At 31.2% G+C, this 15815-nt stretch overlaps 1 protein-coding gene across 2 annotated transcripts in view; it reads left to right on the top strand.

Annotated features, from left to right (window-relative positions):
* Window positions 1–14922, top strand: part of LOC139514552 (uncharacterized) — a 30495-nt gene extending 15573 nt beyond the window's left edge. Inside the window, exons 7-9 of one of the 2 annotated variants that reach the window (XM_071303925.1) lie at window positions 1682–1740; window positions 11222–12001; window positions 12240–14922. In XM_071303925.1, the coding sequence (XP_071160026.1) occupies window positions 1682–1740; window positions 11222–11484 (322 nt within the window). In that variant the 3' untranslated portion in view covers window positions 11485–12001; window positions 12240–14922. Of the gene's footprint in view, window positions 1–1681; window positions 1741–11221; window positions 12026–12159 lie in introns of both variants that reach the window. The other variant, XM_071303926.1, reaches the window with a different exon arrangement.
* Window positions 14923–15815: the final 893 nt, after the last annotated feature.

Below are 15815 nucleotides of genomic sequence, written 5' to 3'. Positions count from 1 at the left end.
CTTGTCCGTGCATTTATGCATGAACTGTTCTACCAAAGCTTCCGAAATTTTAATATGCTGTTACTGATGACAAAATGGAGGTCAAGTTCAATAATGACGATTTTGACTTTTACCGTTCAGGAGTTATGGTTCTTGAAAGATTGAAAAATGGTGTTTCCCGTTGTGTCCGTGCATTTTCTCATGAACCATTCAACCAAAGCTTTTGAAATTTTAATATGTTGTTACTGATGACAAAATAGAGGTCAAGTTCCATAATGACGATTTTGACTTTTACTGTTCAGGAGTTATGGTTCTTGAAAGATCGTAAAATGGCGTTTCCATTCACGTTGTTGCATTTACTCATGAACCATTCAATCTAAGCTTTTCAAATATTATTATTTCAAAATGTTGATACTGATGACAAAATGGAGGTCAAATTTGATATTGATGATTTTCACTTTCACCATTCATCAGTAATGGTTCTTGTGATATTGCCAGGACACAAATAAATGTAAATAAATCCGGTTTGCTGTCATTGTGACAGCCTCTTGTTTTGCTATTACATTTGTATTTCATATGAAAACACATTTTTTTCAAAAAAATATTGAAGGCATTTATGGTTGGATTTTTATTAACAAGGCCTTAAAAGACGTAGAATTGTCTAAAGTATGTTTGTTTATTTGGTAATAGTTTTGTCTTCAGGTGTTTTTGTTTTCTCCTGATTTAAACACATACAATAAGTTTTTATTATTTAATTTGGTTGAATATATAGCGAATTTCTGAACAGAAAATAATATTTGTGTTTATCTTGTGGAAAAAGGAAAATGATCCACCAAAAAAAATATAACCAAATCAAAAAATAAACCTGTGACAATTCTGCTTCTATCGGTACCAAGTTGCTTAAAATCAAGCCAAAAATAACCCCAAAATATTTTTTTGAAAAAATGATGTTTAATATACAATATGTAGCGAAAAAATTTCATGTGACAAATACTTATGGCCACACTCTGTATATATGAATCAAATTTTACTCTACACAAAGAGTTTGTTCTATGATATCATAATTTTTTTTATCAGCCAATTACATTTTTAAGAGTCAACAATAAATCATAGGTTCAAAACAAACATAGATTAATTCTTGTTAGATAGAAATTAAGAGTTAGTAGAAATTAGATTTATAGTAATCTTTTACAACATAAAATGCTATTATTTTGATACCATTAATTATTTGTTTAGCAAGCCAATATAATGTTTAAGGTCAGTTTCAAACATAGCGTAAGACATGAGGTAGAAAACAAACTTTTTTTCTGACCTACTATAATGGTAGAGATCAACAAATTTGTTTATTGTTAAATAGTAATCACTTATTGTTACATCTATGCATTTTTATATTTGAATTAATTGGTTTCTATAATTTTATACTTGTGTTGTTTAAATTTAGATTATAGAACTTAAAATTTGTGTAAATTGTTTTGACAGTGTTAATTTTAGCAAGAATTAGTTATGCTGCAAAAGCATATAGCCAAAATTTGCTTAAAGTTAATAGAAAAAAGAAGAAAAAATACCCATGGAAAATTTAAACAGAAAGTCCATAAGCAAATGGTAAAACTAAAAGCTCAAACACATCAAGTGAATGTAAAGTAGCCAGTTATATAGTATATTATCCATGTAGTTTATGATAACCATATTTTTTAAATTCCAGAAAGACTGATGATTTTTTAAGTAGATTAGAAAGAAAGCCAAATGAAGACAGGCAATCAGGTAAGATTGTTTGTATAAAAATGCAGCAGAGCTGACCAGTTAGGATATAAACTGTTATATAGATCTACACAAATGAAATGTTTGCTTCTTAGTTTTGGTAATGTTGACTTTAGTTCTGTTAAGCATTGCTTCATTCTTATATATTCTTCATTTTATATAAATATAAAAATTTGTAAAATAGTGTTTGTATAAGGGAAGGGCAGCTTCCTGACAAAAGCATCCAAATTTAAATCTAATTTCATTCAGTTATATTCAAAGAAGGTCATGTTTAATTCATTATAACAATTATGCTAAAATTTAAGATAATGTAAACACTAATTTTTAAAGGGTTCCATGCAACAGAAGATCTCTCCTGCAATTTTTGTTTTTAGTGTAAAAGTGTAATTTTGACTGTCAAAAACAGTTCCCATCTATCAGTAAGATACTGTAAAATTAAATTATTCAAATTTTTTCCTTCAGTTACTAATTCCTGATCACAATGACATTTCTGTTAAAATTTGCAACATTGCATGAAGGTGTAACTAAATGTGTGATGTTAAAAAAAAATAACCCTGAAATGTAAATCTAACACAATAAAGTTCATAAATCAGTTTACTTGATAAAATAAAATAAAATAGAAAACACATTTTGATTATCTGTCTTTTGATCATGAAGAAGCTTCTATTGAAAATTCTAAAACTTGCTTGAAGTTTTGAAAAAAAATTACTATTGACTTTAAAGACACTTTAAACTACAACCTGAATATAAATGGTGAAAATTGAGAAGGGATATAGATTGTTATGTCTTGCTTCCACAACTGAAATTAGATGTGTTCCCTGGCTTGACAAAAAAGGTTTGTTATTATTTTCAAATGTACTGAATGAATAACAGTGATTATATTAGGGGTGAGGATGCAATTTCAGAGACAAAAGGTGATATTCAGTAATATGATTAGATTAGAACAATCATGTAAAATAGTTTCACCAGCTCTTAAAGGAAACCAATGACATTACATTATATTTTATGACTATTTTGCCTCACTGTCAGGACAAAACATGCAATTGTTCTTCTGTTTGATATTTGTGAAAATATAATTATAAAGTCAGAAAAAGTTTAAAGGATAAGGGAGGCAATGATCCTGCTAATATTTAGTGGAGAAGAGGAACATACATGTAGTATGCTTTTTGCTTTATCTAAATTTGCATTGCTTGTTTTTTTTGAATTGGTTCTAACATCTATGATTGAAAAAAAGGTATGGGGGAAAAAGTCAATTTTCAATATGATGAAATATAACCAACTTTCAAACAAGCATGTGACAAGTGAGAGGTTTAGCTACATTGTAACTATAAAACCAGGTTTAAATCACCATTTTATACATAAGGACATGCTTGTCAAGTCAGGAATATGCCATCTGTTTTCCAATTATTTCATGAATTTGAGATTTGATTTTGCATTCTTATAAGTGACTTTCCCTTTTGTGGTATAGTTATTTTTATGCCCCACTTACGATAGTGGAGAGGAATTATGTTTTCTGGTCTGTGTGTCCGTTTTTTCGTTCGCCCGTCGGTTTGTTCGTTTATTCGTTCATTCGTCTGTCCTGCTTCAGGCTAAAGTTTTTGGTCAAGGTAGTTTTTGATGAAGCTGAAATCCAATCAACTTGAAACTTAGTACACATGTTTCTTATGATCTTATATATCTAATTGTAAAGCCAAATTAGACTTTGACCCCAATTTCACGGTCCACTGAACATAGAAAATGAAAGTACAAGTTTTAGGTTAAAGTTTTTGGTCAAGGTAGTTTTTGATGAAGTTAAAGTCCCATCAACTTGAAACTTAGTACACATGTTCCCTATGGTATAATCTTTCTAATTTTAATGCCAAATTATATTTTTTACCCAACTTCACGGTCCATTGAACATGGAAAATGATAGTACGAGTGGGGCATCTGTGTACTTTCTCGTTATCAAATATTTCGAAAGAACCGAATTTGAAGTATAATTTCATATTTGAATATATTTGGTTATGCATGTATAAAAGAAAAAAATATTCAGCATTAATTTATACCATAGAAAAACATTTGAAATTGTCATGAACAACAAGTAAGTTTATGTTTGTCATGGGTTTAATATGTGGATAATAATATGAATTGCCTTGTGGGTGTTTTTGCTTTTTTGACAAAAGCTTACTAATTTTCAAGAGGAAATGTATGCTTCTTAATAAAACCACAATGCAGACAAAGTAAAAATTGGAAGATGCACGAGGCCAAGCTCGTTTTCAGGTACCAGTGGTCTTCTTTATTTTAAGTCGTTGTTGATGCTTAGAAGCTTGTGTGACAGGTAAAAATAAATATGAAATGATGATTCCTAGATATATAAGTATGAATAAATCTGGTATGAACTTATAGGACCATGGTTACATTTGGATAATCAAGTAGTCATGCAGGTAAACTTCAAAACTTTTGGATTTTTGTATAAGGTATTCTGGCAAGTCAGACTATTGATATGTGAGTTTATACTATCAGGTCCATAGGGTAAAGTATAATTCATACCTTATTATGAGTGATTTTCAGATCTTTTAGTCAGGTTTATGCTTCTGAATTAAGTCTGTTTTACAGAAACTACTGATACTTATATATCATGTACTGTATTACAACGCTAGGTTAAAACTGACGAGGAAAGGTAACACCCGGCCACCGAAAGCTTTATTTTTGTGAAGCCCAGGTGGTTGAGTGGTCTTGCGCGCCGGATACAGTGCAGGCAATTTGATGTCACGATATCTCAGTAGCATGAGTTCGAATCCCGGCGAGGGAAGAACAAAAAGTTTTCAAAAGCAAATTTACAGATCTAACATTGTTTGGTTGATGTTTAGACGAGTTGTATATACAGAATGTACACAGCCATGTATCACCATCACTGCTGGTGATCCGATGGATAAATCTGTTGTAGAGTTATCGCTGGTTCAGACGTACTTATATATATAATTAATTAACGGTGTTTCAGGATTTTTTTTAGCTAAGTTCTATCTTAGCAAGGGTCCCTTCTCAAAAGTCTCTATATTTAAAAGTCTTGTTTTTGCTAGCTGCTCTTTTAAATTTTTACTGCGTTTAAACACAATGATAGGCATCTGTTTCAATTTTTTTTTTTACAATATTCATCTCTTTGCAAAATTTGCCAATGTTTGACTTATTGTTTGAAGTTCTGTTTTAGACTTCAGGTCGGATGTATACTATATATCTATTGTATTTTAGTATTGACCTTTAATATTTGTATTGTCATTTCACTTGTAAGTTCTTCATTTGCGATTTTGTAAAATTGAAAATCACAAGTAATTCCAAGCTTCACATGGTATCAAAATTTTTTTTTCTGTTAAATCTCTTCTTTATCCATGCAATACACTGATCTTCAGTTTCGTCTTTGTATAACCTAGTGGTTCAAGTATGTCAGTACAAGTTTACAGTTTAATCTTGGTAGGGGGTCTCATTTGGGGGGGGGGGGGGTTCTTATCCCGGATCCCGCTTACTGTTTTGTGAGATTCCCGTATCCCGCTTACACTATGTACGTAAGCAATTCTCATTTTTTTTTGTAATTTCCTGTATCCCGCTAGACTTCATTTCTTGTTTTCACGGCATAATTTGACTTTCACGTGTCACGCTTACAAAAAAACGGCAATCCCGCGTCACACTTGACCCCAATGAGACCTACTTGGTAGGTACTCTTGTTGTATCTTGGAGATTAGTGCTTAATACGAATACTGGAAGTGATTTCTTTGGCATGAATACACCACTGTTAAGGTATCGACGGTCGATATAACGCATAGATAGGAAAGAAATTCACTCACTCCAATAGACAATGATTCCTTTTCTGGTTGAACTTAATTGTTCTTCCTTTTTCTGAATATCTAGCCACTCAATTGCATTTCCTAAATAGTATTTTAACATGATCGTTTTTACTTCAATAAGTCAGTGGTTATTTACTTCATGCATAGTTGCCTCCTTGCTATTTGTTTAAGGCACTGGCTACGGTTACATGGAAATGTAACAATAATAAAAATATTATTGTTACATTGGGGACTAAATGCCGGAATGCATGGTTGGATAAGGAACCGATTAATTACGAATGTAACAATAATTATTGAGGCTACGGTTACATTGCGTTATTGATACATGAAAAACAGCAATGTTCGATGGGAGTAGTAATATGTACTAAATAATAAAAGTTGAAGACATTATCTTATATTTACAATACATACAAGTATAACATACAATTTTTTGATTTTTTTATAGTACGTCCTCATGGATTCTGAAATCGGACTCGGACATCTCTTAAACTGAGTTTTACTATGCGTAGTGTTGTGAGTTTGTTTTTTCTACATTGGCTAGAGCTATAGGGGAGGGTTGAGATCTCATAAACATGTTTAATCCCGCCGCATTTTTGCGCCTTTCTCAAGTCAGGAGCCTTTGCATGGCCTTTGTTAGTCTTGTATGATTTTTTGTACGAGTAGGTGTGCAGTTAAATACTTAAAAGTGAACAGTTTTCTCAGCCCGAGTTTTCAACAATAAACCATTGAACTTTATTTTTCGCCTTTGGCACTACTTATTTAAAGTAGTATCTTTAAGAACATCAAATCCATTAATACCTAAAACTATTTAAACACCATTTGTTGAATAATAATATTTATTATTTATTATTATAACAAGTCAAAAGATTATTTAGAAGACATGAAGGAATTATGCAACACAACTATATAGAAGATTTAAGTTTAATAAATCTAGCGTACATTGCTGTTTTTCATGTAACAATAACCCAATGTAACCGTAGCCTCAATAATTATTGTTACATTCGTAATTAATCGGTTCCTTACCCAACTTTGCATTCCGGCAATTAGTCTCCAATGTAACAATAATATTTTTATTATTGTTACATTTCCATGTAACCGTAGCCAGTGCCTTTGTTTAAAGGCTTTCGTTGGGTTGAGTAAATACCTTTATGAAGGATCATAACTTTTATGTGTATTTGTGCCCCAACTATTAATATTCCTGTCAAAATGTTGATTGCTGCATCTAGTGTGTGAGTTGGTACTGTCATTGGTTACTTAAGCATTTTCTTTTGAAATTTTTCCAATTTCTCCAGATTAAGAGATCGTGGTGTTAAAAATCCAAACATTCCTTCCCGCCGAATTGTATTCTTATTAATCAAATAAAACAAAATTTGTTGCACGACCAATTTACCACTGTCGTACGACAAACAATCAATGTTGTGCGAGCTTCGTACGAAATTTGGTATTCGGGAGACAATCGTGCGATTGTATCACAAGTGTCTTGTGACAGTCGTGGGATATTCCTACGACAGCCGTACGATTTTTGTTTATTATTAAAATGGTTTATGTTGGTACCCACGACAATGTGTTCATCAACAGATAGTGGCACGACTGTGCAAAGACACTCTAACGACAGCCTAAAGACAGTGACACGACAAAAGAATCGTACTAGAGCAAAAAAGGTGCATGTCCAATTTTTGTTCCGCGATACAAGACAGCGCCACGATTCTTCCTTTACATATTGTCTCATAGAATTGGTTCTGTGTATTTCAAAGTAAATAGCTGTTTCGATTTTAGGCATAGAAGCTTTAACCATTGCATATACTTCCAATAATGTTTCTTTCCTTGATCAATTGGATATGATATTAATACCAACACTTGTATTTTGCTGTTTTTTATACCCCTCTATGCTTGCATAAATGTTTGCCATGTTGACTTGTACTTGCTTATGTGTTTTCTTTATTGCTCATGAGTGCTTCGTCATCTACACATGTACGATTATTTCAGAGTATATTCCCAATTTTACATCCGCAACGTGATGTTTTAGCATGTTTAGTACCAAATATTTTCAAATATTGTTCATATAATTTGCAATATATATATTTGAATATCTAAACCTTCATGATAAAGCATTTATTCACAAAGTAATGAAATCGGATGCAAAGATTTAGTTAAGCATGCATCATCTTTTGATGTTTTTTTTCATTTCAAAGAAAATATGTTTACAAGACTTAAGTGATCTTATTTATTGCTTTTTCCTGATTATGCAAAAAGAAAATATTCCTCGTTTGTCTTTCACACTCTTAGGTGTGAGAATATAATACAATGACGCATATGATTTTCATTAATTTATCCAGAACACATGACCCCACTGACCAATCAATCTAAGTACTTTAAAAGGAAGAACATTACATGCAAAGAGAATATATTGCTGTTCGGTGTGAGCCAAGCATCCTTGTTGAAGGCCACACTTTGAACCAAATAGGTTTGCTTATAACATATTGTAATTTGGATGGAGAGTTGTCTCATTGGCACCCATACCACATCTTATATCTATATTATATAATTTTGACAAACTACTTTGGCTTCTACAACAGATCGAATGTGAAGGTTTGCCTTCAAAGTAATGTGTCATTCTATAGTTTAGCAACTTTAAATGCCTTCCAATATTATAGTTCATCTGACCATGATCTCAATTGCATAGTTCATTTTTTAATGTTATGATTTTGTTTGTGATTTAATCAGTATGTAACTTGAACTTGTTTTGTCACAGTACTAGTTTATAGAATGCTAGGAACCCTCTAAATGTTATCTGATTTTCATTTTTATACGCCCGTCGTCTTTTAGACGGGACGTATTATGGTATACCGTTGTCCGTCTGTCCGTCCGTCCGTCCGTCGTCCACACTTCGGACAATAACTCAAAAACGCTTTCACCCATTTCCATGAAACTTAAGTGATTTGTTTATATCTATTGACGTAAGCTCCCTTTCGTTTGTTTTTAATTTCAGATTTTAAGTTTTGGATTTATGGGGCTTTATTCATAAAAAAGGGGTGATTTTCAACACTTCGGACAATAACTCAAAAAGACTTTCACCAATGTCCATGAAACTTTGGTGAATTGTTTATATCTATTGATGTAGGCTCCCTTTCAATTTTTATAAATTTCAGATTTTAAGTTTTGGATTTATGGGACTTTATTCATAAAAAAGGGGGGATTTTCAACACTTCGAACAATAACTCAAAAAGGCTTTCACCAATGTCCATGAAACTTTGGTGAATTGTTTATATCTATTGATGTAAGCTCCCTTTCAATTTTTATAAATTTCAGATTTTAAGTTTTGGATTTATGGGGCTTTATTCATAAAAAAAAAGGGGGATTTTCAACACTTCGGACAATAACTCAAAAAGGCTTTCACCAATGTCCATGAAACTTTCGTGAATTGTTTATATCTATTGATGTAAGCTCCCTTTCAATTTTTATAAATTTCAGATTTTAAGTTTTGGATTTATGGGGCTTTATTCATAAAAAAAGGGGGATTTTCAACACTTCGGACAATAACTCAAAAAGGCTTTCACCAATGTCCATGAAACTTTGGTGAATTGTTTAGATTTATAAATTTCAGATTTTACATTTCCGTGTTATGAATTTTTATGCTTAAAAAAGGGGGGATTTTCCAATTTTGGGACAATAACTAACACTTTCACAAAATTTTATGCAACTTTAATAAATTGTTTATATCTATTGACATAAGCTCCCTTTCCATTTTTATAAATTATAAGTTTTACGTTTTCTTAAGTAATGAATTTTTATACTTTAAAAAGGGGGATTTTATGAAACTTTGGTGAATATATTAATGTAAGATCCCTTTTGATTTGTATATATATTTCTAGTTGATCATATAAATTCATTTAAAGCATAAAAGACAAGTTAAAAGAGCAACGGGCGTATCATGCGTTAAAGCGCAGCCCTTTATTAATTTTTTCAAAGTCCAGATGTATTGATTAGCTCAGTATCAATCATGATATGCCATACATTCATCATATTCTGTTTTAAAAATCGTTAAAAGAGGGACGAAAGATACCCGAGGGAGAGTCAAACTCATAGATTGAAAATAAACTGACAACGCCATGGCTAAAAATAAAAAAAAACACAGACAAATAATAGTACAGAAGACACAACATAGAAAACTAAAGACTAAGCAACACGAACCCCACCAAAAACTAGGGGTTATCTCAGGTGCTCCTGAAGGATAAGCAAATCCTGCTCCACATGAGGCACCCGTCTTGTTGCTTATGTTATTTCAAGTCCGTAAATAGTCACATATTCGCGAAAAGGGAAGGGTATTGTAGTTACGACATAATGAACATATCCGATACCTTCTGTGGAACGGTTATTCCATAACGGTCAACCAACTCGTGATGGCGTCCGTACAATTTACAAAGGAATGATTTCAACCTCACCATTTGGAACTCTTGGTTTGATAGCTTCCTTGTGAGTAGCAATCCTCTTTCAAGGAAAATGACAGCTGTCATCTAAACTTTATGGATACAAGAGATTTGTGTTGTGTTTATTTTGGTTTCTATTTTATTTGTATTTATATTTGACTTTATTTGTACCTCTTTGTGTTTGTACTATCAACTACAAAAACGCTTTAGTTTGCGTCTTTGTAACATATATTTATATTAAAGGGTGTTTTAATGTATTAGTTGGTACTAGTGTGTGTATTTGTTTACATAATTTGGCTGCTGGATCCCAATTATTGTCGCATTTACTTGTGATGTTCATCAAATTTGTAAATTTAACGGATCTATAAACATCTGTCCTACAAGCTAGCTATTAAACCAGGTTTAACCACCAGTTTCTCTATGACGTCAAGCATATGCTATTTTTTCCCTGTCGATCTGTTGGTTTATAATGTCTAAGGTTTGAATTTGGTCAGTTTTTGTCGAGCCTGCAACTTTTGTTGAAGAAAGCTCTACATAGGGATAGTGATCCGGTGGCGGCGTTAGCTAACTTCTTAAAAGCTATATATTTTAGAAGGTGGAAGACCTGGATGCTTCATACTTTGAATATAGATGCCTCATGTTACGAAGTTTCCGTCAGTCACATGTCCAATGTCCTAGACCTCATTTTCATGGTTCAGTGACCACTTAAAATAAAAGTACAGATTTTTTGTAATGTTGCATTCTCTAGATTTTCATGTTTAATCTCTTTCTGTTTATTTACGTTAATATTTATATCTTCAATCTTATGTAATATTCAAATTTTCTATTGACTTTAAAAGATAGTTTTAAAGTAAAATTGAAAGAACACATGCGATGACTAGATGTGTACAGTGACAATTTGGATAAGACAATGCTTGTTCTAAGTCAGGAATATGACATTTGTTATCCATTCGTTTGATGTGTTCGAGCTTTTGATTTTGTCATTCTGTTTAGGAACTTTACTATTTACTTTTTTTTTTTCTTTTTTTGACTTTAAACTTTACATAATTTTCTAGACTGAGTTACCCGGTTGAATGTGTTTACTGTAGTAACAATTATCAATGAAGGTCACTTAATCTTCAAACCTGTTTTTATCTGGTGCTTCTAATGTTTTTGCGACTATATAATCCTTGTTCAAATATACTAACAAAATATTGTAATTCTATATGTACCTGTATACCATATATTTTCTTCTTTTAGGTTCAGGTAATGCAGAATTCAAACCAAGAGGTTCAGATACCGTTTCATCTACACCTGTTGCACCCGTTCAACCTGTCTCTGAAGTTGATACACCAAATTATGCGAGTGGTGTTCATGCATATAGTAATACTAACATGTCTGTTTCAAATGACCTGGATACTTTACATGGAATGTTCCCACACTGTGATAGAGCTACCTTACAAGATATTCTTCAACATAATTCATTGGAAAGTGCTATTGATTTGTTAACCTGTGAAAGCTAGTAAATATTGTAAAGAAATGTTATGAGTCAATTAACGTGTTAACTATTGGAGGAACAGTGCTAATTATTATAGATGATTTTAAGATTTTGAAAAATGAAGAAAATATTCTGGTTTAGTTGTAACCATTTATATATTTATTTCTAATGATTCTCTGCTAATAGTTATCAAAGGTACCTGAACTTTTGCTTATTGTGAAGCAACAATGCAACAAATTCTTTAGATCAGTTATTTCCACAATCTTTGTATGTAAATGCTTGGTTTTATAAGAGCAATTGCACAACTGACATATATGCAAGATTAGTTAACATGAAACTATGTTTGTGTAATATCAAAATTCGGCTAAAATACCGGACACCTAGATAAATTATAAAGTCCATACAAACTGACTACATTAAACTTGAGAATCTATAAACCAACATTTCCCTACCAATGTCGGTTGTTCTCTCTGGGTATTCCTTGTATCCTAGACCAATAAAGTGTGACCGCCACGGAATAGCACAGTAGTAGTGAAAGTGGTGTAATAAAATTGAGAAAGGAAATGGTGAATATGTCAAAGCGACAACCACCCGACCATAGAGCAAACAACAGCCGAAGGCAACCAATGGGTCTTCAATGTAGCGAGAATTCCCGCACCCGTAGGTGTCCTTCAGCTGGCCCCTAAAATATGCATAATAGTACAGTGATAATGGACGTCATACTAAACTCCGAATTATACACAAGAAACTAAAATTTAAAATCATACAAGACTAACAAAGGCCACCAATCAATCAATCAATCTATAAACCAACGGAACAAATGGTCAACAACGTCATATTCCTGTTAATTCTTGGAAAATTAGCTGCAAGTTTGATTTAAAATGATAGCCATAGTGTAAACTTTTATCCAACACCACTGTAATGTGGATATTAATAACTTCAAGTCTAAGATGTCAAATTAAAATCAATTTTTATCTTAAGACGCAGAAAACTGTTACATCATTCTTCATGTACATACTATCAAGGTGTTTATATATTTATGATTAGGACTATCATATATTCTAATATAAAAATAAGGAGATGTGGTATGATTGCTAATGAGACAACTATCCACCAAAGTTCGAATGCAGTAGATGTGAGCACCTATAGGTGACAGTATGGCCTTCAACCATGAGAAAAATCCACATCTAATAGTGGGCTAAAAACGGACCAGACATGAAAAAAAGAAACGATTCAATTTAGAAAACTAAATGCCTAATTGATACAAAACAATTTTCGAAAATCGAATATGACAGACATTAACCAACAAACAACCACAGAAAAAGGCTGCTAACTCTGTACAGGCACTTGAAACAGTCAAATTTAAAATATTTTATTGCCTAAATAGGAATGTATACAAGTTATAACAATTTAGAAATATAGTTCTCTCCAAATCATTATTACATACAAAAACCAAGTTGAAAGCAAAAATATGTAAACACAGTATGAAACTTAACAGTATATGAATTGCGCAACAACTATGTGTGATGTTTTGGAAAAAGAACAGAGTTAGATACAAGTCTATTTCAAAATGCAAACATTATAACCTTAGCATTGTTTTATATGGCTGAAAATATATATAACTATGAAAAAAAAGACTGTTAGTGTTTACAACCTAAATAATAGTATATTATAGGGAAATAACGAAATGTAAAAAGGCGATACAATATTTTAATACACAACCCTAAGCACAACTTGCTTATTTAACAAAAAACGGTCTTTATAAATCAGGTCTATTTTTGAGAGTATACATCTGTTTCTAAACTGTGTGTATAATATTTTCCTTAGAAAGTCTCTTTTGTCTTTATTTTGAGTGAACTGAGTTGATCTACTGCCACTGATTTATATGCATGAATGTAAGAGGGATGATTTGATATAGAAATAGGTTTTAAATGGTCTTGATAGTTGATAATCTAAAGATAAAACAGTCTTATCAAATAAGATCTTTTAGATTGCTCTGAAGTACATTAAATCATAAAAGTATTGTAAAACAAAATCGTTTGAAATTAGAGGTAATATCCTTTATTTATTTTGAATTATAATCTTTAATAAATCTTGATCACTAGAAAAAAGTAAAATCACAAAAATACTGAACTGAGAGGAAAATCAATTCGGAAAGGAAAAAAAAAAATTACATCAGACCTTGCTTTACATTCATAAAATGTTACGTATCCGTTAGCCTTAAATGTTTACATTGCATCTGTGTTTATCATATTTTAATATCGGTACTCTGCCAAAATGGATAGCTGAAAAAATTTAATATTCCCCTTCATAACTTTTTTTATCTTGATTAATTTTAGTTCAAAAATTGTTTGCATAGTTCATATGCTGAAATCAGAATTCTTAATTGAAATAATTTATTTTTGTAGATCCATAAAAACCAAACGAGTTTTTATATAGATTTTAACTAAATGTTCATTACATTCAGAGTGATATGATTGACACATACATCCAAAAATTATCTTAATATTGGTAAACATGTTTATACATAAACAGAAAAAAATGCTTTAATAATACTATGAATTACTCGTAAAAGATGCAGTTTTGGAAATTTTTTTTTTTTTTTTAAATGGATAGCTAAATAAAAACCCTTCAGCTTTAGATTATTTTTATTGGTCGATTAAGATTTTTATCTTATGGTTTATTTTCCTTGTCAATATGCTTTATTTATTGTTATGTTTACAAGTATAATTTAGTTTGGAAATATAATATAAACAATATGTGTTACTATTTTATATTTTTACAGTATAGATTGATTTATTTATTAAACTGAAATAAATTAAAAAAAATATTGCACTCTTCCATGTGGTGTTTGAATTTTACAAGAAAATAATTTTGAAATGTTTGAAATGACAATTAAAAGAATTATATTACCGACACAATATTATCATGAAGGTGGGAGGTATCAGCAACAACTATGACAACAAATGCTTTACCAAAAAAAGACAATTATCAGAATTGTACATGACGTTGGTTTTAGTCATTTATTTTAGGACACACATTGAATCCTTGTTGCTAGCTTTAGAAAAAAACCTATTACATTTAAAAGAGATATCTTACAAGGATCTCTATTGGTTGTAAATATCATAAAGTTACAATTCTACATTTAATTTATATATTCTAATATTTTTCTGATATTTTTCTAATCAAACAATAATTAAAAGCATTTCAATATTTTGTGACAAATACACTGTAATGAACAAAGCTAATGGTTTTCACTTTATAACATAGCTTTTTCAGAGAATGAATTATACAAAGAAAGTTAAAGTTGTCTTATCTATGGAAATAATTGTAAATGTAAATAAATAAACACATCACCCGGATTGTGAATTTTACATTTAAGCCAGACCATATCAATGATAATTTACGTAAATATAACAACGAAGACATGTATTTTATCTGCTAGAAAATAAATTTATCACTTTTGAATTGTAAATTCAAATTAAGTCCTGGACAAAATGAAGCACTATTACGGTAAGTCTAAGAAAAAGCAAGTACTATGTAGATAGGAGTACTTGTTGAAGAAGTTCAAAAACATACAACTAAAATTATACTTAGGCACATAACTACACTTTTAAATACATCTAAGGCGCATGTCAGCACTATTTTGATACGTCTAAGGCACAGACAAGCACTATTTTGGTAAGTCTAAGTCAAATGAAGACTTTTTATGCTTAAAGTCTACTCAAAAGCTGTTGTTGCCTTAGCATTGATTTAAATTGCATATTTCTTTTTGAAAAACAAAACCGTTAATTGAAAAGTTTTCTAACTTACACTGGTCTTTTTATATGGTTATTTTCTTATTTTCTAACTAGTCTTCATTTTTTCGTATGCATGCAAATCTCTTCCTATGGCTTCTGTTGTCACGTTTCTTTGATCTAATGAGATTTATTATAATTGGACATTCACCCATGTATGCATAATGAAGTGCAGTTCTTCCCAAATCGTCTCTAGCTTTAAGATCTGCTCCGTTATCCAATAATAATTTCACAAGCTGGAACTTTTTATTTTCATCATCTTTAGAAGGCAACAAACATGCTGCCATAATTGGTGTCATTCCAAATACACTAATATTCACATCTGCTCCTCCCTCCACTAATATTCTTGTTAATTTGACTCTTCTACCAGACACTGCATTAAATAACATAGTTGAATATCGTGGATCTTTTGTAAATTTAACCATATTTTAACGGTTACATCCAGTATAAGACATGGAATATTTCTTTTTAATAAAAAACAATGTAGAATATCATTACTTACAATCCTTTTATACATCAAATCTTGAACAACTAAAAAGGAAGAACCAATAAGAAATGC

Source organism: Mytilus edulis, chromosome 3 (assembly GCF_963676685.1).
Source record: "Mytilus edulis chromosome 3, xbMytEdul2.2, whole genome shotgun sequence".
In the NCBI taxonomy this organism is placed as follows: Eukaryota; Metazoa; Mollusca; class Bivalvia; order Mytilida; family Mytilidae; genus Mytilus; species Mytilus edulis.
The sequence above is the reverse complement of the archived record's forward strand: the minus strand, read 5'-3'. Positions and strand labels throughout refer to the sequence as shown.